Source organism: Aedes aegypti, chromosome 3 (genome assembly GCF_002204515.2).
Source record: "Aedes aegypti strain LVP_AGWG chromosome 3, AaegL5.0 Primary Assembly, whole genome shotgun sequence".
Taxonomy (NCBI): Eukaryota; Metazoa; Arthropoda; class Insecta; order Diptera; family Culicidae; genus Aedes; species Aedes aegypti.
Window position 1 is genome coordinate 124,438,365 of NC_035109.1, and position 27,044 is coordinate 124,465,408.

The following is a 27,044-nucleotide window of genomic DNA, read 5'->3' on the forward strand; positions in this document are numbered from 1 at the left end:
CGTATATCGTGTGGCAGGTACGAAGATACTCTATGCCCTGGGAAGTCGAGAGAATTTCCAACCCGAAAAGATCCTCGACCGGTGGGATTCGAACCCACGACCCTCAGCATGGTCTTGCTGAATAGCTGCGCGTTTACCGCTACGGCTGTTTGGGCCCCTCAACAGCACATACATTTCTCAGAAATGAGTGAAGCAAGGATTGCTTTATCAACGAGCACGTATGCACATGGAAAGGCATGCGAGTTCACTATTCCAAGTTTACTGAAAGTAACAAAAACTGTGTCCACAAGTTTACCAATATATAAATTCTCCTACGAAAGTAAGGTTCATGAATAAACACCACTTCGGCAGTAGCATGTTGCGTGGGTATGCAAAATTTGATCGCTGCTGTTCATTTATGCTAAAAAATGATCAGGGCTATCCTAATCGTAGCCACTACCCAAATTAAATAGAATTAAGCTTCTTTCAATTTCAGCACGAAAAAGACCAGCAGCGGAAAAAAACAGATCGTTATCTCTTAAAAGTCGCCAAAGGCGAAAAGCACAGAATACACTATGTAGAACGTATAGTGCGAATCCATATAGGTGAAAATTTAAACTAAATTGCAACATTTTTATAATCCCACCCCTATTTTGCCTCAGCATTGAGACTGAAGAAGGGTAGCCGACTATCTCGGAGAAACACAGGGTCACCTGCAAAATTATTCCGAGTAGCACAGGCAGAGTACAATACTGTGGAGGGAGCCCTGAAACTCCAACCTTCTACAATATTGTTCGCTAGAGTATCAAGTAGTGTTTTTGACATTGTGGGTTCAATTGAACGCGATCAACAATTTTCCAGAACCAAACAATAGAAGATGTAGGGTAACTGGGGGTAAAATGCGCCCTCTAAGGAAGGAAGCGTTTTAAGCTATGAAGAACATTATTATAAGCCTTTTTATTCATTATCTCATAGACAAACATGTTTTCTATCAAATAGTAGAAACAGCCATCCATTTTATTTTTTCTGGAGGTAATAAATCAATTTTTATAAAATGTTTGCTTATCTGCATTTTTATTGTTTGCGGAGTAAAACGCGCCACCTGATCTCGGCGTTAGTTGTTCGCGCGCACGCATGCGCAATCATGCTTTCAAATACGTTGCATACATAAGGGCGTTTGATCAGATGTTATTGTTCGATTATAGTATACATGTTGATTCGAAAAATGTGCATTTGTAAGGTTCAAATTGGCACGTAACTACAGCTTGGCATTACGTTTGCTGGAATTTGAATTAAAACGGCTGTTTTAGTGTAATGAAATAGGAGTGGCCGTTTTGCCCCACGAGTTGATTAAAGTTTAAGCCCTTCAATACGCTTTTTAATGATAAATTCAACACTTTTTTCGCATGGAATACGAACTATGGGAGTGCACAAGTCGATTCTCGGTGATAGTTTCAAAAGTTTTGTTGTTTATCGGCCTGAAAAATGGCCTAGAAAATAACACAAAATTACAACGAAAACAGCAAAAAACGTTTTTTCGAGTTTTTTACGATTTTTTTCCACGAAAGCACTTAAAATTATATATAGAAGAGCATTTCAATAAATTTTCCATTATCTCGGGTGTAAAACAGCGTCCCAAAGCACGTCATTCGTTCTAAATAAGGGTGGCGCGTTTTACCCCAACGGCGCATTTTACACCCAGTTCCCCTACTTTTTACCATATTTTTGAGCTGGAAATCCCATATTAACTTCAATTCAAATGCGCCAGCTCATGAAAAGACCAAGTAAGCTGAAATTTTCAGGAAGTCTTCCTCTAACCCTAAGGAATAATTCTTGGGGGGGGGGGGGGTGCCCCGTGGGATTATATAGCTTTATTTTTCTCCCATACTGAGCTGGGCCAGTCTAGTGCCCAACTTTTCACAACGATTGTAAAATAGAGTGGCATATTTTATGAGAAAATTTCGCTTACGAAAATTATCACATGATAACAAAATTGCGCGATTGTAATCATTTTAACACCAGTGGATCACAAATTCACCTTCATAATAATAAAACTAATGATTATCAATAGCTAAGTATTGAATATTGAGCAAATGGCAACCCTTCCAACAATTCATTCATTTTCTCACGCATTAGCATTTTCCGCGATTTTCAAGTAATGCTAAGCCTAACACATTATTGGCACATATCCATTTCCCAGATTGAACGATCAGAAAGAGAATAACACGAAAGGAAGGAGCATCATCTGCTATACTAAAGTTGCAAAACATGCTTCCTTCGTCGGATTCGGTTTCATTCCATTTTTGCTTTCGAGCTGGTAAGAGCTCCAAACCTGCTCAGCGAGTAGTACCTCGCTGCCAGAAGCCTGCTGAGCTGTTGATATTCAAGTTGCCAATTGTGAAATCGCTCAAGATTTCTAAATTGACTTGCGCTTCCAGAATTGGCCCTGCAGGAATCGGTGCGCTAACGCAAGATTTGTACGAGATGGCTGAAGAAAATCAGCCAAATCCGCTTGTTGAAGCGCGCCTATCGTCATCGCCACCGCAAACCTCATCAGGCGAGTAGGATTTCAACCTGTGCACCGTCAAAATGTGTCCATGTTACTCGAATTCAACAATTAAATTGCCCTTTTTAGGGTCAACAAATGTGTACTCAAGAGTTAGTTGTGTAATATTTCCTAATGTGTATACCATATACTTGTTATAATCACATAATTCTTCTTAGAGCATCACACAATATCTGACTTATTTCGAATAATTGATAATTGCCACTAGGGGTCTTCCTTAGCAGAGTGGTTAGAGTACGCGGCTATAAATCAAAGCCATGCTGAAGGTGGGGTCGATTCCCGGCCGGTCCAGAATCACTTCGTAATTGGAATTTCCTTGACTTCCCTGGGCATAAAGTCTTATCGTACCTGCTACACGATGTACGAATGGCAAAGGAAGCTCTCAGTTAATAAATGTGGAAGTGCTCATTGAACACTAAGCTAAGAAGCAGTGAGGACGTTGATGCCAAGAAGTAGAAGAAGACTTGACAATACGACAAATAGAAAATTACGGTGGCGATGACGATATCGATGACTGGAGCACTTCTCTTAACACTTCAGTAGTCGCGCTGTTGTATTTTGTACAACACTGTTGAAAAAACCCCGCTTTTCGTTCACAACAGCTGCGTGGTGGCTCTGACTGTGGCAAACCGTGTGACGACTGGAAGGTTAACGGAGAGCTTCTCACTGTTCTTAAATTCACAAACCATTATATTTTGAAATTCAAATGCACCAAATCACATGGCGTAGTTAATGTCATGCGGTCGTGTCTTGTACCCAACCCCCACTGATTTTGTTTCTTTATTAACGTGAATTTTAGCCAGAAATGTGAACTTCGGAAAACATACTCATGATAGTATTTTTGCAAACTATTTGTTCATGAGGTACTTACTGTCCAAAATACGTTGAAGATTTTGTAGTAAAGATACAAAACGAATTACTTAAACAAATCTGTTAATCAATCGAAGGAAAGTTTTTGGTTATGTGTAGACATTATTATAGCAAAATTCTTTGTAACAAATGTGGATAAATTTTAGAACATTCTGGAAATAAAATCCTGGCGAAATCCTAAATTCAAAAAGCACAAAAATAGAAACTGTGGTTAATTTTGCAGCAGCAAATTTCAAAAATGAAAATCTCTTCATTCATATAAACAGTAACCCAAGAACACAATAATTTTTGACGAACTCGAAACAAACCGAGTAAGATGAATGTTGTACACAAGTAATAAGAAAATGATTCCATGCGTGCCTAAGGGGCATTTTCAAAAGCAGGTGTTTCGTTAAAAATTGAGAAACTTTACATGAAAACTGAACATACTGTATTCTGTTGTTCAACCAAACACAGTGAACACATTTTCAAAGCCATGATGAAGGTGTCTGGGTTCGATTCCCGGTCGGTCCAGGATCTTTCCGTAATCGAAATATCCTTGACTTCTCTGGGCCGTATGGCAGGTACAATGATACACAATGGCAACTTTGAAGAAGAAAGCTCTCAGTTAATAACTGTGGAATTGCTCATTGAACACTAAGCTTAGAAGCAGATTCTGTCCCCATGATGAGTAATTCCAAAAATCAGAAGAATAATACAAAATCTGATGGACGTATGGCGCGCCGTCGATACTTTCTTCAGCGTCAGCGTGAAGTGAAATAATTCGGCGGCGGTGGCGGCGGCACACAACTCTAACACCAATCGGTGCTTTCAAGCACGCGCGCTCGCATATGATTCTGTAACCAAACCGGGTTGGCATCCGGAACCTACCGACGATGGACGACCCTTTGAGCAAAGGACCCCCATCATTGGTTCCCGGTAGGTATACACACTCTCGTCGATATCGTCTCCATCATCATCAACATCATTTTGCATCATTATCAATCCACAGTGAATATCCTTTCTTTTGGGTGCGCTTCCTTTTTGCGAGGAAGTTTGCAAACCGAAATGGTCTACGTCGCTTCTTACGCCTTTGGTCCGTTATTGGAGCGAGTTTCAATAGCGGGGAATATACCACATTTGTTTTCGTCATGCAAAGCTTTGTCGATGCCTCTGGTTTTTCCTCCTAAAAAAGAAAGCGATAGATATTGAATCCTGCCGCGCTAAGGTTTCGAAGCATGACAGATGGAGAAGAATAATGCCCTTTCCAACCAATATATAACGGGAATGCCGTAAATCTCTGCTGCAACAGAATGGTTTGCTTTGTCTTCCGCTCTTCGGTTACAAGAAATTGGGGAACAACAACGAGCACGTGTGGGACATTATTTTCTTGGAACTAACTCACAAGCAAAGAAGAGCGATTTTTGGTATTGCTTCCTTAGGCTTCTTTGTGCATTGAGATCATTTTTTTTTTTCTAATTGACACTGTAAAGAAGCTATAACGATGTTAACAAATACAGTCGACTCTCCACATCTCGATGTTCTTTTTTTTTTAATTTCTTTATTAGTATCATTCCAAACATTACATTCATTATTTCTTATATCTAGGTGTTCTGTGTTATAAGACAACACTATCATCCTAATTTGGTAAAACAAATCTAAGATTTTATTAACATATTGTTAATAACATATTACATTTCATTTGCCGTAGCAGTTCAGATTTTTTACAGGTGAGTTGATTTCACCTGCTTATAAGAGAAAAAAAAACGCTTTGAATATACTTAACCTAACTTAACCTAAACATATAACGCATTAATCGTGGCAATAGAAGATTGTAACGATTTTTGCCTGAAATTATTAATGATTGTATTTGACATTTGTTCCAATGTTTCAACATTGGATATTCTATGTAACTCATTGGTACTATACCAGGGAGGAAGCCTCAGAATCATTTTCAAAATTTTATTTTGAATTCTCTGCAGAGCTTTCTTCCTGGTATTACAACAGCTAGTCCATATTGGTACAGCATACAACATGGCTGGCCTGAAAATTTGTTTGAATATCAAAAGCTTGTTCTTACGACAAAGTTTTGATTTTCTATTAATAAGGGGATAGAGACATTTTACATATTTATTACATTTGGCTTTCTTAATTGTGAAAAACGTTTCTTGATTTCTTTCTGCAAATCTTGCCAAATAATTTTCATAGCAGGATCGCGAGTGCGTTGAAATTTCCTTCTCCTCACGTTTTTTAAGACGGATCAAGAGTTTAAGATCATCGTCTATAATGACGGATTCAAATTTTACTTCACATTTTGGAATTGCAATGCTCCTGGCTTCAACAATGGAATTTGTTAAAGTTTCAAGAGCATTGTCAATATCAAGTTTTGTTTGTAAGGAAATATTAACATCAAGATTAGAGTCAATAAATGTTTCATATATATTCCAGTCGGCTCGAAAATAATTGAAAGTGGAGCTGATAGGATTGAGAATCGCTTCATGGGATATTTGAAATGTAACAGGGACATGATCAGAATAAAAATCAGCATGAGTAATCAGTTGGCTACAAAGATGACTAGAGTCAGTTAAGACCAAATCAATCGTAGATGGATTTCTAGAAGAGGAAAAACATGTAGGGCTATCAGGGTATTGAATTGAGAAATATCCTGAAGAGCACTCATCAAATAAAATTCTGCCGTTGGAATTACTTTGAGAATTATTCCATGACCGATGTTTGGCATTAAAGCCACCAATAACAAAAATTTTTGACTTATTGCGAGTCAATTTTCGCAAGTTAGTTTGGAGCAAATTAACTTGCTGTCCAGAGCATTGAAAAGGCAAATAGGCAGCTATGAAAGTATATTTACCAAACTGTGTTTCAACAGAAACACCTAAAGTTTCAAATGACGAAAACAGTTGATGTTTTATACGCCTATAAATGAGGATTGCAACTCCCCCACATGCCCCATCAAGTCGATCATTACGATAAACAAAAAAGTTAGGATCTCCAGGTTTTAAATACGTTTCGGTAACTGCTATATGCACGTTATTTACCGTAAGAAAATTAAACAGCTCGTCTTCTTTACCATTCAGAGAACGAGCATTCCAATTTAAAATATTTAAATTATTATTTGGATTCATTAGAAAAACGTAATCCAATAACAATTTGATTTGTAAATTTTACACCTACTTGGACTGCTTCAGTCATAGTGGTGGCTTTGAACATTGCATCAATCATTAGATTCAATTGTTCAGTTAGAAAATTAAAATCAGAGGCAAACATTTCACTTGAAGTGGGTACATTATCTGATGAATTCCTATTAGAATTTTCGGTAGACGAAGAAGCGGTAGGTAATTTGAAACATTTAGAATGGGTACTCATAGTACGAACAGGGGAGGAGTTCAAATTTCCTGCTATGATATCGGCAAAGGATTTTCCGTGGGTAGATACATTCGAAATTGAAAGATTCAAACGGCTACCCGACGGATTAAAATTAGTTTGTGAATGAGCATGATTATGATCTTCCTGGTGGGTATGATTCCTAATCAAGCGATCGTTAACTGAAAAATGAGCATTGTTCGATACTCTACCAGGCAAATTCCGGAAACGACCGTTATCGTAATGGATATTATCTTTCATCTGCCTGGCACGAGCCTCAATGACTCTTTTGCGTGAAGGGCAATTTCAAAAATTTGACTTATGATTAGCCCCGCAATTAGAGCATATGAATTTGGTGGTATCTTCCTTCACTGGACAGACGTCTTTGGCGTGAGAAGAACCTCCGCAAATCATGCATTTAGCATCCATGCGACAATTTTTTGTACCATGACCCCACTTTTGGCACCGACGGCACTGAGTGGGGTTCTGGTAATTTCCTCCAGGTTTCTGGAAATGTTCCCATGTCACACGGACATCGAACAAAAGTTTTGCTTTTTCTTAAGCTTTAATATTACTAAGTTCTTTTTTGTTAAAGTGAACTAAATAAAATTCTTGAGAAAGCCCTTTCCGAACAATGCCAGATTGGGTTCTCTTTTTCATAATGATTACTTGGACTGGGGAAAATCCAAGTAAATCATTTATTCCATTTTTGATCTCTTCAGGTGATTTATAGTCACTTGAGAGACCTTTCAAGACAACTTTGAACAAACGTTCAGTTTTGTCGTCATAAGTAAAAAAAATTGTGCTTCTTCTGTTCAAGATGTTTGAGAAGAAGTTCACGATCTTTAAGAGTTTCCGGCAAAACGCGACAGTCTCCTTTCTTTGCGATTTGGAAGGAAACCTTGATTCCCCTAATGGAGTTCAAGATCTCCTGCCTAAATCCCTCAAATTCGGAACAACTAACCACGGTAGGCGGCACTTGATTCTTCCTCACTTTAATCAAAGAGCCTGGGCTAGAGGCTGCTTTGATTTGGTGTTCGGAAAATTTGTCTAGAGCATCGAACTGATTGCTCATTTCGATACAATTATTCGTTTCACCCTTGGAAGAAACTTCGCATTCCGGGGAAACGTCCTTTCTTCCATTCTTGCCACGTTTAGTGACAGTTTTAATTCCCACCTTTTTGGAAGGAAGTTGTGAATTCAGAGATTCACCCTTCCTTTTGTTTGTTGTTGATACCATGTTCAATTAATAAACGAAAGAAGACGTGACCTTCGAAAGGTTTTTGTAGCACTGAAAAGTACTGTTTTATTGCTTTAGGTAGTTTTTAAGAAAACTTCCAAGAGCAGAGAGAATTCGTATATGCACAGCACGAAGGTACGATAGACCACTGACGTAGTTGTATGAAGTGGGTGATAAGGTACAAAAGTAGTGTTACAGCATGCTTAACCATATTTGTAGTACTAAGACAACCCATTAGATCTAAAAATGAACCTATTAGAAGATACTTTTAAAAGCGTTATGTTCGTATGCAAATAAAAAAAAAATATTTAGGAAAACACTCATCAATCGAAGTATACACATTTCTGCAACTGCTGTGGGCAGTTACACCAAAGATGAAAGTGAATTTCGTATTATGAGTCCGTATTATGTTTAAAATCACTCGCCACTAGCTCAGTAGAGAAACCTATCGAAGAACAGAGACTTACCTTGTTGTGTTAAACTCGTCTAACGTACCTTCGCCAACTCTAGTTCCTGAATCGGGAATCGTTAATCAACGCATCTTCCAGCGTGTCGCACATCTCTTCGAGCCCCTCGCATATCTTCCGCATCAGCATTATCATCAGGAGAAGCCAAATCATTTCCTCGTCTACGGAATTCGTCGAATCAGCTACAAATGAAAACACCGTCTCAAATCATTGTATAAAGAGGTATAGTAAGAACTCAATCATTGTTGCATGCTCTGTCATAAGAAAAAAAAAATCTTTGGTCAATTCTCGCGAAACTTTTCTAAAGGACCTATCTAACATTGTGAGACTCTCTCATTCGTCAGATTTTGTAATCACATACGACGACTAATTAGCTCCAATTGTGAAAACAATGCTTCAGTTTGACTGAAAATTTATGAAATCCATTACACACATTATTACTCATTATTGGAAAATTACGTTATTTTTATGGAAAGTATTGCTTAAATATTGGAATTTTCTACAAAATTTTCATGTATTGATTGTCATTTTGAATTGCTCAGTTGGGTTTGTTTATTGCAACTTTGCATTTACTGCTACTGCTCTTTTTGATTTTTTGAATGGAAATTTTTGATTTATTGTGGGCGAATTATTATTTATTTATTGCAAATTTTGTTTTTTGTTATGTTCCTGGATGAATCTCTGGTGGAATTCGTGGAGGAATCGTGAGAAATCTCAATGAAAATTACCGGAGAAGTTTATGGAAGAATCCTTGATGGAATTTTTAGCTATGAAGATTCCTTAGAAAAACCTTATGTAGAGTTTTTGAACGATTCCTTTGTACAATTGCTGGAAGAATCGCCGGTAGGATTCCTGGAGAAATCCTTGGAGGAATCCTGCATTAATCTCTGATGTAAATGCACAGTAAATCTTGGGAATCACCTTGAGGTTTTCCTGAAACCCTTTTGGAATAAGTTTAAATAATTCGTTAACAGTCAATAGTTCGTTGTTCTTCTTGATAACTTGATAACACAACATGAATTTTGATCCATATATTGATATCTATGTTTGAATCTATCTTTGGCTTGGCGTTTTTTTTTAATTTTTATGTAAAATCATAAATTTTGAGCTGCTTGATATGATGTTCTGAAAATGCGCACAACACGCCTCATTGGAAGCGAAGCGGTTTCAAAATATTCCGAAATGACCAAAGCCAATCATGGATAAATGTTAATATAGTGGAGGTACTAGGCACGATTCAGCATAATTTAATTGCTGGAAGTTCAAGAAGCGCAATTAATTAAGTAGATGAAAAAACCGAATTTAGTACTTTACCATTTAATTCCACTAGAGTTTGTATCCTTTGACAGATACGCGTATTTCGACCTCAACTGTAAGGCCGTCTTCAGTGTCGTGTACTAGACTCGACTTAATTGTTGTAAGGGGAATTAAGTCTGAATATGCAGTGTGTAGTTACAAATTCCACATTGTTAGAATAATCCAAAGTTATCAGTCAAATCGCTTACTTCAGGTTAATTATCAGAACTGATAGTCTGAAAGTCTTCCTATAAGAGCTGGTGTTCCTCAAGGCAGCATTTTGGGACCAATATTTTACAATATCTTCACACCTGACTTATCTGAGTAACCTCAAAGAAGTTAAAAATCTTTGTTTGCGAATGACACAGGCCTCTCCGCCTGAGAGACAGAGGAGACAGCTGGCTTAGATTGTGAACTTCTTTAAGTCAAGAGAATCTGTCATCAACTGTCAGTGGAAAATCGCACATTCGAAGGTCAGAGTTTGAAAAACCGTCGAAGTTCAAGTAAACGTAATTATTCATATTCATATCCTTTTCCATAGTGAACAACAAGAAGTGAATCTAATTTCGATCAAAATAAGTTGATCTGACCGTTGTGTAGAACATAAGAATTAAAGAAAGAATTAAACCGAGATGAGCCAGCCTCGGGCTGCAAATCTCGTTAATAAAGATTATAATAATAATAAAGAATTAAAAAAATGTTTTGTGGCAAAGAATTTTGTTTTGTTTTATCTGTTACAAAGTTCTGAATCTAAGTAACACTATTTCGGCAACAATCAAACATTCGTTCAGCTTATAAAATGATTTTGAATGTAATTACAATTATAATCGCGTGCAATTACAATAACCCACTTCAATTACCCTGCACTGCCCTATATTCCCCGAGCCATCGCAAAATTCCCCTCCCAGATTCCCTGCATTCTACAATAGAGATATTATACCTCACGGTACAGCAACATTGATTTTCCTTTGTGCAGTTTCCTCCGTTCGTTTTTTGTATCCTCGGGCGCATTTTTCACTTTCCATCCACTAGCTAGCTATGCAGTAGCCTGGCACTGGCAATGCAGTCAGTCGCCATTTGGACGTAATTCTTCCATTCGGGCGGCGGAGAAACAACTTCATTGTAACAAACGTTGCAATGGAGCCTTTACTCGGGCATCCAATGAAGAGTGCCAAAGACATTATCATTGTATCGCGCTTTGCTTGGCAGATTTCTGAAATAAATCATTTCCAACTGAATAGTTGTCGCTGAAGCGCGCCGAAGATTTTGTTTGTCGAAAACATAGAAAAATGCGGATGCTATTCAAAAGCTTTTAATTGTAGAGGAAGACTGTAAGATGCACTAAAACAAATGTCAAGATGTGGAAATCATTTTCTATAGAAACGCTTCACATTCAAAAATAGCAGCGTTTCTTTTCTGGTTTCCATCTGGCATTTAAGCACTGACAGGAACAGAATGTGCTTCTCAGCTTAGTGTTCTGTGAACATGGATTGGAAGGCCCTTTACTTGATACCTTGACACTTGATATAACTCGTGATGCATGCGTCTTCTCCGAACACCATTTTCGACTTTCCCATCGAGTATTGTCCGTAGCCCTTAACCCCTCTACCGGCAGCTTCATTTTTTCCACCAAATAAATATTCAAATCACGATAACTTTTTTGTTTTTCAATATTTTTGCACCATTTTTTCACAAGTTCTCAAACAACTCTTCTAGTTTAGGAATCCGTGTGGATATCAATCATTGGTGATCTGGTTTTGAAGATATTCCGATGTTCCTTGGGGGACCGACATTTTCCATATAAACTGTCTTTGGCGGCCATTTTGTTTTTGGTCAATTTATCAAAAAATAAAATGTGGGCTATATAATGCCAGTTAATAAGGAGCTTCTCTGAAAAAATCATACAAATCAATTAAGAATTCTTAGAGATATCTGAAAATTACAATGTGAAGTTTTTTGAAGTTTTTATGATCTTTATTTGGCCAGCGCGGTGCCAGAAACCTAAATGCTCATTACTTAAAGACGGCTGCACCAAATTGCTTAATTTTTTCACTACATACTCGCATTACTGTATCATTCCGAGAAGTGAATAGCCGAATATGATTAAAATTCTGTAGTCGGAGATATTTACGTGGGTTATGACTACACTTCGGTCCCCCAAGGAATTTTGGAATATCTTCAAAACCAAATGATCAATGATCAATATCGACACAGATCCTTGAACTAGAAGAATTTTTTGAGAACTTGTGAAAAAATGGTGCAAAAATATTGAAAAACAAAAAAATTATAACAATTTGAATATTCATTTTGCGATATAAAATGAAGCTGACGGTAGAGGGGTTAACGCTAGAAAACACCGCAGGCGTTTAGGTCTGCCTCTTTCAACGTCAACGTTTCATCCAAGTTGCGGGACCTAAGCTGGTTACGTAGTACGTAAAAGACCATATTCGCAACCGCAGTACGCCTTTTCTTTTCCCAGGAAACGTCGTTGTTACACGTCACAAGTGTTACAAGGTAAACAAATTCTCAACAACTTCAAACACATCCCCATCAAACACTACCTCAGAACTAACACCACCAAGCCTACCTCTATCTCTACCTGCAACCATGTACATTGTTATGGTAGAAACTATAAGCGTTGCACGTATCAGGCTTATTCGTTTTGCCGCACAACCAAGTCCAGACATTATCTGTCACAGCTCATTTATTTTCACTGAATCGTACGATTTTAGAAAAATGTGCTTAAGGGTCTCGGGAGAAATCCATGAAGGGATTCATTGATAAAGTATTAGAAAAAAAACCTTGTTGAAGTCTGTATTGAATCGACAGGAGCATTTTTTAGAGGAATCTCTGGGAAATATTTGAATTCAGAAGGGGTTACGCCAACCTCGTGTCGTATTCGTCATTCCAAGTGAGCCAAAAATCACTTCCCAGTTTGGCGTGCAAATATCAATTAGAACCTATTATGCGCTAATCATCCGCCATCCAAAAAGCATACAACCTGATTAACCGTTAATAGCTCATGGAAACAGTCCCACCGGAAAGGTCAATTCGGAAATAATTTCTTTATGCTGAAACGTTCACACGACTGGACGGCAGAGTCAAATTAAATATCAAACCACGGTTCTGGGTCAGGCAAACAGCGACAGTCAACCAGCCAGCCAACCAACCAACCAGCTGTCGTCCATCCCACTCTCTCGGTTGGTTTCCCGTCCTGTTCTGGTTTCCAGACTGACGCTCACATTGTTTATTACTACATCATTCCCAGATTAGGCGCAAATAGATTGCTAATAATAGCGAACCCGGCGAGATTATTATACTGCTATTATCCTGTCCCGGCAGTGTGCTTGGACAAAACAAATAACAAGCCCCCCTCATACAACAAAACCGTTGGGGTCGGCAACGAACGATACTATTCCGTTGAAAATGAGCTCGTTGGTCAACGGCGATGGTCATCTGCGCTCTCGTGTAGTTGCTTGCAAGCATGCTACGGCGGGTGACCAAATGTGGATTGGTTGTTGGAGTATGTCGTGCGAAGTGGATTCTGGTCACCCTTCCGACATCCTTTAGTGGTAGCTTTAGTTCAGAAGGCTGGTCGTACTTGTAGCAAGAGCTCTTCTGATGTTCAACAGCAAGGCAGTGGTTCTTGATTGTGTAGACATCGGTCCGAATCGGTCCTGCAGGTCAAGGAACCATTCAGGTTAAAATTTTCTTAACTTCTTGATCAATTGGAAAAGACAGCTCGTTATGACGAAGAAGAGAAAAATAATGGGATTTGTCCAGCACTTCCTTATAACATTTTTAAAGGAAATCATAGAAAAGTCCCCTCCAGTATTTGACAGTAAACTCTACCAGCAGATAATCTGTTATGAAAGTAATTAGGTACTCTAGCGGCTCCTGATGAAAACCTTTTTTTTTTTTTTTTTTTCTACAGTCGGCTTTACGTTACTTAATGTTTCGGAACTCGATATCGAGATAGAGAATCATAGCAAATTTGGTTCTCATGACTACCACGATGGTCCCTTGGATAACAGTTGCACTGGTCTTGTGTTCTGTAACTCAATTCTTCCATAATCTTCATAATTCCTAACTTTAACATCGAATTAACCACTAACGTAGTAGTCATGTCTACCACCAGCCGCGACCCTAACTACTAGCTGTGTACCATAGCAACCTGCTTGTTTATGGTGAAGATGCATCGAAGCAAAACCTCGAATTTTCAAGAGCACAAACCAGTCTAAAGAACCAGTCAACCGCTGATAATTCAACTCACTGTCCACTGGTGACCTCTCGATCAAATTTTCAGCGCTAACGGTTGTCAAGTTCTCTCGATTTGTGCTCTTAAAGCCTCGAGGTTTGGCTAACCTCGCAGGGAAACTGTTCGGTCTACCTTCTCAGAGAAATTTTTTGGCCTACCCTATCAGGGGAATTATTTGGCCTACTCCTCTCAGGGGAATTCTTTAGCCTACCCTCTCAGGGGAATTATTTGGTCTACCCTCTCAGGGAATTCTTTGGCTTACCCTCTGAGGGGAGTTCTTTGGCCTACCCTCTCAGGAGAATGCTTTGGCTACCCTCTCTGGGGAATTCATTGGCCTACCCTCTCAGGGAATTCTTTGGCCTACCCTCTCAGGGGAATTCATGGGCCTACCCTCTAAGGGGAATTCTTTGGCCTACCACTCTCAGGGGAATTCTTTAGCCTACCCTCTCAGAGAAATTATTTGGTCTTCCCTCTCAGGGGAATTCATGGGCTTACCCTCTAAGGGGAATTCTTTGGCCTATACCTCTCAGGGGAATTCTTTGGCCTACCCTATTTGAGAAATTCGTTGGCTACCCTTCTTCTTCTTCTTTCTGGCGTTACGTCCCCACTGGGACAGAGCCTGCTTCTCAGCTTAGTGTTCTTATGAGCACTTCCACAGTTATTAACTGAGAGCTTACTATGCCATTGACCATTTTTGCATGCGTATATCGTGTGGCAGGTACGAAGATACTCTATGCCCTGGGAAGTCGAGAAAATTTCCAACCCGAAAAGATCCTCGACCGGTGGGATTCGAACCCACGACCCTCAGCTTGGTCTTGCTGAATAGCTGCGCGTTTACCGCTACGGCTATCGTTGGCTACCCTCTCAGGGGAATTATTAGCCTACCCTCTCAGGGGAATTCTTTGGCCTACCCTCCCTGGGGCATTATTTAGCCTACTTTCTCAGGGGAATTGTTTGGCCTACCCTCTCAGGGGAATTTTCGGGCTAACCCTCTCAGGGGAATTCTTTGGCCCAACCTTTCAGGGGAATTATTTGGTCTACCCTCTAAGGGGAATCCATGGGCCTACCCTCCCAGGGAAATTCTTTGGCTTACTTTCTCAGGGGAATTCTTTGGCTTACCCTCTCAGGGGAATTATTAACCTACCGTCACAGAACAGATAGCCATCCTAGAACAACAAGCAATTTTCGGCTAGAGTACGAGAAAATGTGAAGAAGAGTAGGCGAAAAAAACATTTTGTGCGCCATTGGAATTTAGTGTGCAGTAAATTGACGTTAATTTCGTCTAAAATTATCTGATCCACTCGTATAATTTGTTTGACGTTACGTCAACATCGTTGATTTGCCAGCACAGTGAGCCTTGCAGCTTTGCAGTGCATTTGAATAAATACATTTGGCAACAAAAGCCGGGAATGCCTTGAATCGCAAACTTGAACGATTTTTCGCTAATAATTAGCTTTTAGCGTCCTTCCGGGTTTAAATTATCTTTGAGGATGTGTAAGCAAAAAGGTTTGGTAACTGGTAATTGTGCTTATTCTGCGCAACGTGTGAGGTTGCAATTGTCGACTCGCTCCCATTTGATTAACATTAGTCGTCTCACGTCACCTGAAGTGAGAGCGACTCGTGTTTTATCCTTTATGTGTGACAGGAGTTTTCGACCTGGAACAACAACTACCAACCTCCCCCGCCCCCCTTGCTGTACTGTGAATGAATTTTTTATTAAACTTATATCAAAAAAATAACGCTCATTTCAATCATGTGCACCTTTTGCTTCCATCGCTTGAAGCAATAATAGATGTCAAACAAAAAGTTTTTCTAAATGTTGCGTCAAATAGTTTTTGTTTGACGAGTTTGCACGCAACGGCTCTTTCAACACGGTTTCACTAACACTCTCTTGACCTTCCAGGCGTCGCGCGGTTTGCCACCGTCAGATTTTTTCAACAGTGTTGTACAAAATACAACAGCGCGACGACTGAAGCGTTCAAGGATGCGGTTGAAATTATTCAATGTTCAATTCCAATGTATCGAGTTTTGTTTATTGTTTCCACAAAAGGATTGCTTTGATGTAAGTCAGACAGGAAAACAGCTGTGGGTCTGATGTGCAAATTTTTAGACGAGTGCAAGGTTGATTAATTTGTCGCGGTGTTTTAGCTTAGCTTAGCTTAGACTGACTACACATATCAATGGTTGCTATTCCGTGATTGACCGAAGTCAGTGAAAATGCACAAAGAATCAACTAGAAGTTCGGCTGGGATTGACCATAATCTTCTTCAATGTGCATAATTCAGTGCCTATTTTTTGCAGGGTCAATAACGGCGCCGGCCACGTCCTTGCAGTCAGGTGGGATTGGGGGAAGGAATGTTAGTGTGTAACCTTTGCTATTTGGAGACCGTGTTTGCCTCTGCATCTCCACAAAGGTTACTGGGAGGGATGTTTGTTAATGGGAAGGATCGTTGGGTCACAGGATTCACTTTGATAAGCGATTAGACCATGATAAATAATTATTTGTGAGATATATATACATGCTTATATGTAAATATAATATTTGCATTTGATATGAACAATTTCTATGTAGAGGAAAATTATGCCGACACTTGAGGTGAAGAACCATTCAAAGTTTGTTGAACAAATACCTAAATGTAACATTCATACAGCTGTCAGGACGAAAGCATGTGTTATTATATTTCACTTATTTTAAACTCGATTGGTTGGAACATCACTATTATTCTTATGCCGACACTTACAGTGGCGAACCATCCAAAGTTTGTTGAATAAAGTGAACCTTTCGCAAGTCTACACTTGTAGTGTCGAACCATTCAAAGTTTTTTTTTTTCAATAACAAAAATAAAGGTAAAAAAGGGGTGTTCTGAAAATAAAAAAATGTTAAACATAAATAATTCATGAATCAGAGTTTGTGTCGACATTCACAGTGATGAACCATTCATAGTTTGTTGAAAAATCATATTTACGTCCCACCATTGTAACGATTAAATGTGCAGTCATACATATTTTATAGATTAGAAATAGTAACATGAAATGAGCTCACCAATTGATCCGTTATCCTTGACTGAGCAAACTCTCAGTTTCACTAAAAAAAATTGGCACCCGACCCAAAAAGAAAATGACGACTGTTCGGGCTTTCTTGACGCACTGCCCAGGAGCAAGCGTCAAGGTCGAAGGATCAAACAGAACTCTGTAAAGATACTCCCATCATTTTCTACATACAAACTTTGATCTGTTAACTTTTGATAACCCAGACAACTAGAAGTCGCATAACAATTTGCGAACAAAGTTTGCAACAAAATCTGCACATTCGCACTGCATACTATTTTTCATCACATAAAATATGTACTTAAATCGCCCCCACTATTGTACAAATTAAGTCTTATATGTGAAACTTTGCACATTTAAGCATCACATAACGTAAAAGTTTATTTCATTAAACGTACATTTTGATTTTCTGGAAATATTAGTGTACACGGAATCGTATCCTTGCATTATCGTATGAAACAAAAAGAAATGATTTCGAATTGTTGCTGCAATCAGTAATAAAAAAGAGTTTCCATTCCGGCTTGGAAGATAACCGCAATTTGAGAAACACTGTCGTAAAACAGGAAAAATCCTACAATTTTGCGTTCAATTGCCTTGCTGGTGTGTGATCCCACCACAACATCACAAAGCAGAGGTCAGAAAATCGCATTTGCCGTGCGAATGAGTGCTTTCGCAGGATACGACGTGACAGAGTAGAAGGATTTGCCTACACTGGCTGCTGGCTGCTGGCAGAAGCCAAATTGGTGGCCCGATGCTTAATCCAATTTAGAAGGACTTGATGCGTAGTTCATTGCTCTGTGGATTTGGATCCTTTTTTTGCTCTCTCGTGCCTCGAACAAATAAGGTGGGAAGGTAAAACACAGCTTCGCAAGTCAGCTTTAAGTTGACGCAGATGGATGAGGGGCTTAAATTGTTTGACGATCAATCAAACCGAAGTCACACGGGTCCGGATCCACATCCGGGCGTCAAACCCGCTGGAACGGTGCTCTGTTCATGTTTGTCCTCGATGCGACATGATGACTGTTGGGAATTATTTTGGGCATGAATATATTTGGATTTTTCTGTAGCAATGAAAACTATTTATAAATCAGGGAATCTATTTGTTTTTTAAGATGTCCTGCTTGCCCTTGAAATGAAGATTTTTAACAGTAACGTTTGAGAGTAGAATAATCATTAATTGTATAGGAGTTATTGAGATGGTCATCAACTCCCCATCGTCCCCTACGTTAATGTAATATTTGGTACGTAAATAGAAATCTTGCTTTCAAAAGTCAGTATGTTAGAGATTTTGTGAGTTATTATCAAATAGACTGCAAACAAGACTTGTCTTACGTAGCCAGTGATTATTTGGAGAGCTATATACAATCAACTTAATAAGTACGTTTATACACTACCAAGAGTTTAGTCCAACGCCTCAAGGATACTCAAGAGCTACTCTGAGTACAGGTCATCAGATCTTCAAGCGTAATTAGTGAGTTTTCAGAACCCAGAACCTTGTAATCCGTACAGATTCATATAGTTATGTTTTACAAAGTTTTGAAATAAACGACGATTGAAAGTTATCCAAAACCTCCTTTGAGTAACTGGTCTTTGGATCTACAAGCGCAATAAGTGATCTCTGGACAGTTTACAAGCAACTTTTATATCTAGATGGGCTAAAAGACATATTCTATAAAGTTTTGTGTACAAAGACCGTTTATTAATATACACGAACTTCTTAGATCTACCAGCGTTCCCAAGGATTTTTCAGAGAATTGTGAACAAAATGAATAACAATAAAGGCCAATTACATTCGACTGTTTAAGGTTACCCGAGAACTTCTTGGATAACAAATCATTAACAAGCAAAACGAGTGACGTTTCACGACATTGCAAACTAGGATTGCTTTCATACAGACTTATATAGTAAGGATTTACCATATTTTGAGTTCAACGACTATTTAAGTTGACGCTTATATTGTGTTCGGTAATCCAATCCGCATGGTTATTAAATTAATTAACTCATTACGCGTGGTAAAGATGGACAAATTATGGGTGAAATTATGAAAAAAATCCACGTGCTCAGCTGGGATTTGAACCCAGGACTCTTGTATGCTAGACGAGCGCAACTAAGCTACCGAGCCACTTGGTGACCCAGTAACTGAGTTGGTTACAAGTTTAAAATTAAAATCCCTACAGACCACGCGGACCTCTTTCATAACCCATATTCATCCATCTCATGTTACTACACACGCAGAAAGATCAAATCCCAGCTGTATCAATCTCAGATCTGTAAGCGTAACTTGTGACCTCTCGAAGATTTATGAACAACATTTATTTACTAATAGGCTCATGAATACATATAGTCAAGCTTTGAGTTCCATAACCGTTTAAAGTAAAAAAAAACTATATTGAGTGCAAGCCTTCAGATCTACAAATATAATCAGTGGTCATTCGGAGGATTATGTTACAGTTAGAATCAAGCAAGTTTTGTGTTCGGGACATTGAAATGAATTAGCCTTTGATGTCTACAGACTGTAACGCAATAAAAGATCATTGTCTAACCATTCCCTCCGAATAAAGTTTATATTCATGAAGGCTAATAAAATTGTGTTGCGCCAAGTTGAATTTCGATAAATTTCCAATGCGCTTATAGGTTCGAAGACAAATTTTTGTTAAAGCTCATGGTTCACCTGAGAGCATAATTTAAATCAAAACGAGGTTGGATATACAGTACTGGACAGAATAAAGTACGCATTGGCCGTTTTTCCATACAAAATGATCAAGTTTGGAGTCTTATATCTCGGTTTATAGTTGTCCGATTGACCTGAAATTTTCACCGCAGCTTGAAAGTAACCTCAAATTTGCTAGGCTAGAAATTCATAGTTTTTCATTAACGAACTTTTAAGTTATCGCAAATCTCAAATTTTGATAAAAATGACAACATTTTAAAGTAAAAATAATTTTTAAATGAAAATATTTAGAGCAATATGTCCTTCTGCAAAAATGTACAATTTGATAAGACACACAAATTTGCAGAACATCATTTTTCGGTAAAACTGATTGTTTTCAAAATATTTTAAAAATTAAATTTTGCAATTTTTTGCAAATTGAGAGATTTTCAATAATTTAAAAGATTGTGTTTCAAATGCAGTGATTTTATAATTGAGTAAAATCTATGTTATATCTAGGCTGTGGTGAAAATTTCAGATCAATCGGAACACTAAAAGCTGAGATTCAGATCTCCAAACTTGACCATTTTGTATGGGAAAACGGCCAATGCGTACTTTATTCTGTCCAGTACTGTATTTGTATAAGCACACATTAGTGTAAACCTTGTTGATTTTTATGTGACCATCTCAGAAATATGATTCGAATCCAAGTTAACGGTGTAGGAGGTTTGTGCTCAAATCACTACATCAGGTCCCTTCCCTGTGAAAGCATTTGCAATACAATAGTTTGAATACGTCGAATGAAGCAACAACATCCCATAAACATTCATACGTATATACCGCAAATGACGAGCTGCGGTGAACATGAGCCTGTGTAACATCGTTTGATCGAATGATTTATTAAGACACACCGACAACAGCCATCGTCCGTTGGTAGGCAACATAAAGAATCATGAACTCACCCTCCCCCCTGGAGCTATGTGTTCAATGGAATGGAATGTGGGTAGGATTATTTACGTCGGCCATTCATACACTGGTTGAATGAATGACTTTCTGCTGAAAGCTTCCTTTGCGGAAACTATGTCAATAGTACGTAGGAACCGGTGCTATCATTATTATGTTCGTCAGCAATGACTCGATGTCTGTGTAGGTATATGCGTGAAGCAATGCTTTCAAGAGTCACATTAAGATGATGATGCAATGGGTGAAAATAAGATGAGAAATGAGATTGTCGCAACGAGCGCGACAAGTAGGTATTAAACATTATTTTAATGCCTCTTTGTGGGTGTTCGGTATGAGCAGTGTAGCATTTTCTTTCTCTTATTTGCTCTTTTTCTATAATTTTCTGCTATTTTTCAAAAGCTTTCAAACCTATAATTATGATATTCTCAGTAAAATAAGCGCACATGAATATGAGCTACATTTGAACGTAGTTGAGATTCAATTTGAAGAGCATGTACATTGTTAGCACAGATTCGTGACAAAATGGCTGTGAAATTAAAACAACACCACTCGTTGTTTTTTTTTAATTTAAGATTTGGCAGCACGGGACGTCATTATAATCACCATATTCATTTTAAGAAGCAAATCTCAAGTACAACTCCATATATCGATGTGAAAAATTTATCATATTCTATATAAGTGGTGCACAACCCATAAAATTTTCGACTTCATCGGTTCACTAGAACTCGAGATTCGCTTCTGTAAAAATTGATAAAAATGTTAAAGTGAGACAAAAGATAGGGAAAATAACACGGTATCCAGTTTTTCCTTAAGGGGGGCGTATTACACCTTATTACCTTACTTTGTTTTTGACACATTTACTATCAAACCGATTTTCGTCGTTTCACGTTTCAGGCGGGTGCACAGATCTGCCACAGTTTTTAATGTTCGACCGAATCTTTCCCGAACCCCGACCCATATCTTTCCCGAAGCAAAAAAAAATGGCTAGATCTTATCAAAATCGTACCTCGGTTGTTAAAGCCGGCTCTCTGAATAATACTTCCTAACACAGCCATCAATGAAGCCGGCTTAACTACTTTCCCGAACTCGTTTACTACAGGTGACAGATGACAGAAGATGATCTGGGATAATACTTTGTAGATCCTATTTAGAATGGTGATAGCTCGAAAGTTCTCACAATCTAACTTGTCCTTCCACTCCTTCGGTAGCTGTTCTGTTTCCCATATTGTGCCCATCGGACGGTGCAGATAAATGGTCAGTCGCTCCGGGCCCATCTTTATGAGTTCAGCTCCGATATCCTCCTTACCAGCAGCTTTATTGTTCTCGAGCTTATAAATGGCATATTTATCCTCCCTCAAAGTGGGGGTTGGTTGGTTTCCATCGTCCGCAGTACTGACGAGGTGCTCGTCGAAGTGCCGCTTCCTTTCGATCACTTCGCGCTCGTTCGTCAAAATGCTCCCATCCTTATCCCTGCTCATCTCGGCTCGCTGAGCTTCTGATAGAACTTATGTGCATTTTTCTCCTCCAGAACCTGCCTACATTTCTCGTCGAACCAATAGTTCCGTCGACTCCGTCCTACGTAACCGACGTTGCTCTTAGCTGCACCGTTGATGGCTGCTTTCACTGTTCTCCAGCAGTCCTCTAGAGGGGCTTCATCCAGCTCATCCTCTTCCAGTAATTCAGTCTCGAGGTGCTGCGCGTATGCAGTTGCGACATCCGGTTACTTAAGCTGCTCTAGGTCTTATCGGGGTGGCCGTCGGTACCGTACCTTGTCAACGATAGAAAGTTTTGAGCGCAGTTTAACCGTCATCAGACAGTGATCAGAGTCGATGTTAGCACCATGATAGGTCCTGACGTCGATAATGTCGAAGAAGTTACGTTAGAGTTTGAGCTACAAGTTTGAACATTGTGTACAAGGATATGAACGAAATTACGCCAGAAGGCAAGTTTGTCTGTCAGTAATCGCTGTAAATAAGGCGCTGCAAGTTGATAAGGTGACGGTCAGAATGTCGGATGTCCATTGAGAGTTGCTCCGCGAATGATCAAACGGGTAGACCATTTCAGATAGATGTTGGATCAGTTCACCGTAAAGTAAATTGGACTAATGCTGATTATCATCGCAGGATACTGCAACTCCTGGACTGTGATGAAGGGCAGCAGAATTACAGACGCAAGAAAATATATCCCACAGGAAGCTCTAGTGAACTTAGTTCTAGGCTCCGTTAACATTTAAAAAACGGAAAGGAATCCGTCGTTATTGTTACGATCAGTAGTTCTTTATTGACGTTGAACATAAACAGACAAGTTTGCAAAGAATACACTCATATCAACCACCAGCCGATTCGCTAACCGAGGAAAGTCCAACGTCAAAAAAAAAGCAAGTCGAAAACTTATCCTGTTTTCAGCATCAAGCAAATGTCATAATTTGATATCAATTTATAATTTTGGAGAAATTTTGAGAAATGCTCTAAACACGCTAGTACTGTTATTTAAGTACAAACTTATTGCTGGATGTTGCTGAAGAAACCAATCCCTTTTGAGCTAATTTTGTTTGGGATTTTAGTACATGTTTGCAGGGCTATAATGCCATATTAAGCTAAGTAATAGCAAACAAACTCATGAATATCTCTTCTGATATCCGTCGGATTGAATGTCTCTCTTCAGCAAATTTCTTCATTGTGGTTTGAAGAATGAGTTTTTACTATGGGATAAAAACCTTGTACTTAAATTGCAGTACTAGCGTGTTTGGAACATATCTCAAAATTTCTCCATAGTAATTCCCATAGAAACCTACATTGCCTTTGGGCCACCTTTAAATGACCACCTAGTAAGCTGAATATTTCACAGAACACTATTTTTATGGTAAGGATAGTATGGAACATATGGGAGAATAGATTCTCAAATATTTTTAAGTTTTAAACCGCCCTAATGTTGTATCTTGTTATCAGTAGTATCAAAAATTGTAACATACAACAGTAATATTGTACTCTTTGTTCATTTTTCGATTCACTGTTGATCCCGTACTGAAATGTGTTACGTTTTGAATCAGTTCGTTTACCGATTAATTTTTGAACCGATAAAATATTTTTTTATTCAGAAGGTAAGGTTAAAGTTTGCTGTTATCATTTGGTAGAAGTTTAGTTGTGCAAATGTGTTACTCATCTAACCAGTGCGTTTAACCGATTAATTTTTGATCCGGTTAAATAATTTATTTCATTTTGCTAAAAGATTATGTCCTGCCGGCTACATTGTGCTGTTACCAAAATTACACCTAATTTGGCAAACATATCTCTATCTGCCGATATTGAATACCTTTCCCCTAAAAGTAAAAATAGCTGACTGCAAAAGTCGAAATAAAAATAAAGAAGAGTTTATTTTTTTTCCTAGAAGATAATTGGTAACATTTGCTGTTATAATTTGAAAGCAGTTTAGTCGTACAACTATAATGTGAATTGGTAAAATGAACTGGTTCACATTTTATCAATTCACTTCTGAACTAGTAAAACAGTAATATCGGTATATAAGGGCAGTTGTGCAGTTTGTGATTCTATATTGATAAAACATATTTTTATAATAGTAACAATCGAAGTATCATAACATTTTGGTATATGATGAACTGGATCATCATACATACATACATTTTTGTTTGTAATAGACATTTTTTGTGATACTTGATGTTATTTTGAATCGGTTAATTCAATTACAAGACTTTTGAAGAATCCTTTGTAATTTTCAGCTCAGTGTAGTGGTTTCTTTGACTGTTAAGTTATTAAGTTAGTATTAACCATTTCTACATATACATGAAGTTTCTCTTTGCAATGGTAAGTCAATAAAATTCTAAACCGCAAAAATCCTTGAACGGATACAGCAGTTAATTCACCGCCCGGATTTCGTCAAAACGTTTATCGATATAGTATATCGGCTCCTCATCTACTATCACTAATAGTTAACCATTTGATTTACTTTTACGGATAATCCGGATTGATATGAATGGCTACAGTGACTACATAGGACGATGAATGAGTCGCAATACTGATTTCATGAGGAGATAGTGAAAACAAATTTGAGAAAAATATAGTAGCAAACTAGAACAATATCAATCATTCTATCGCTCTCACCGATGTTTCGGATTCCCTGAACCGGGCAGCTAATTGCTATCCAGATTAATAAATAAATTTCAATATTGGTTTAATAAATTAATCAAGAAAACAAATGCGTTAGAAATACTTCGGGTGACTTAGATAAAATATTTGGTATTTATTGCTTATACGGATGTTTCGGATCATCCGGTGTAGCTTCCAATGACTACCCTAGCTTATAAATGGGTTTCAACATTGGTGTTATCCATAGGACATGAAAACAAACGAATAAAAAAAAGGTTACGCTTTAGAACAATATTGATGGTTTGGCCATTTTACGGATGTTCCGGTTTTCCCAGAAGGCCAAACTGTTGCCACGTAGGTCCAACATTAGACCATGATAGTATTTTGATCTTAACTTACCGAATTTGGAAAAATACAGCTCATTTGAACTGAACTGTGAAACGCAGTATTCATTGGGCATTGGGTATTCAGTAACCGCAATACGCGAAATGGACACGGTTCTGATTTCGTTGCTCGCCCCACAGGAGCATGCAACACATTCAACGGATCAAACACTACTCCTTAATTTCGAAAGTTCTTTGATTGATTATTTCAAGTGTATTTTTCCCTCTCCTCTCTTCTTCCAGGAAAAAGTCCGTCAGCATGGCAACGAAGCCGCAACCACCGAAAAAGCGACGCAGTTCAACGTCCGCGTGGATCAACCGGCGCAACTCGGCAACGCCACCCTCGACTGCGGTGCGCAAACGTTTCAAGAGTCTTCCCTTTGCAGTGCTGCCACCGGAGGGCGTCGATCCGGATATCATCGTCGATGAGTTCTACCTTCAGGAAGCTCTGCTACGCAACAAGGAAAACTCTCATCGACACACCGACGACGATGTCACCCAGGCGATGACCGAAAACGACGATAGCAGTCGAAGCTATAGCGAAACCAGTGAAGGAACGTCAGTGAACCTTCTGAAACTGCCGCCTCCCTGCAAATGCCCATACTTTGGCGAAAGTTGTAGCAAGCAGCAGTACGAGGGGATTCGCCCCGCCGAGATCAAGATTGTGAAAACAACCTCAAACTTTAGCTCAATCTCGAATTTTGACACACAGATCTACAGCAATATTTCAATCTCCTCTCAGCCAACCCGATCGACGTCGAGCAGTCTATCGACGTTGCCGGCTTCGTCGGTGGTATCGCCAAACAAGAAAGGAAACCACTTGAAGAGCGTTTCAGTGGTTACTTGGGACTCCCGTCGACATCAACGGCGTGGATCCAGCTTTGGAGGAGCTCGCACATCTCTGCTGTTGACTCCGACTAAGCCCAGCACTTCGAGTACCTCCCTGAGACGATCAGCCACTCTACGGCATCACAACGAAAGTACACCGTCTATTGTGGTGTCAGGAGTAGCTCCGAAGAAGAACAGCTCATCGCCTTGCCTAATTCAACGGCAAGCCACAATTCGATCGCATCACTCGAGAAACTCTAGTGTTATTTCTCGGAACTCATCACGCCATGGGCGCATCATTCTTTTAGAGCAGAAAGCAACCAAGGTGCTAGGGGTGGTATTCTTCACCTTCGTGGTGCTGTGGGCCCCGTTCTTCGTGCTGAACCTGTTGCCGAGTGTGTGCAAGGAGTGCGAAGACAGCATCAACCACTGGGTGTTCGAGTTCGTGACCTGGCTCGGGTACGCCAGTAGCATGGTTAACCCGATTTTCTATACGATTTTCAACAAGGCGTTCCGGGATGCCTTCAAAAAGGTGCTACTCTGCCGATACGGATCAAAACCGGCCTGGCAGCCGAGCAGCTAGCAGCACTGTTCCACTGTCACTCGTACGGTAGCTGTTTAGCACAGGAGGTGTCTAGGCCAAAGTAAGAACCGCTTCCCGTATTTTTCCGAAGTGGGCTCAATGTTGCACTACTACTATTTTTCTATGAACGTGTACCTATTAGCGAATTTTTACGAAACTTGAGATGTCGTCGTGTGTTAGAAGGGAAAAATAAATGTATACACTCTGTTTAGATGAAGATCCTTGTGCGTTGGTGTATTCATGATGCCGAAAGCTATCCCGTCGTTTGCATCTGTATAATTGTATGATTTTATTCGATTCTAGTGGTGTTTTATAATAGCCATTTTTCGGGCCCAGATAGCCGTGGCGGTAAATGCGCAGCTATTCAGCAAGACCATGCCGGGGGTCATGGATTCGAATCACACCGGTCAAGGATATTTTCGGATTTGAAACTATCTATGGCGGAACCGAGGA

The 27,044-nt window shown here is 39.1% G+C and overlaps 1 protein-coding gene across 14 annotated transcripts in view; it reads left to right on the top strand.

Moving 5' to 3' along the window:
* LOC5575783 overlaps nt 1–26,808 on the top strand; it is a 336,132-nt gene extending 309,324 nt beyond the window's left edge. For all 14 annotated transcript variants that reach the window (XM_021855894.1, XM_021855898.1, XM_021855899.1 and 11 more), the window contains one exon: nt 25,424–26,808. In XM_021855894.1, the coding sequence (XP_021711586.1) occupies nt 25,424–26,591 (1,168 nt within the window). In that variant the 3' untranslated portion in view covers nt 26,592–26,808. The remainder of the gene's footprint in view (nt 1–25,423) is intronic.
* The last annotated feature ends 236 nt before the right edge of the window (nt 26,809–27,044 follow it).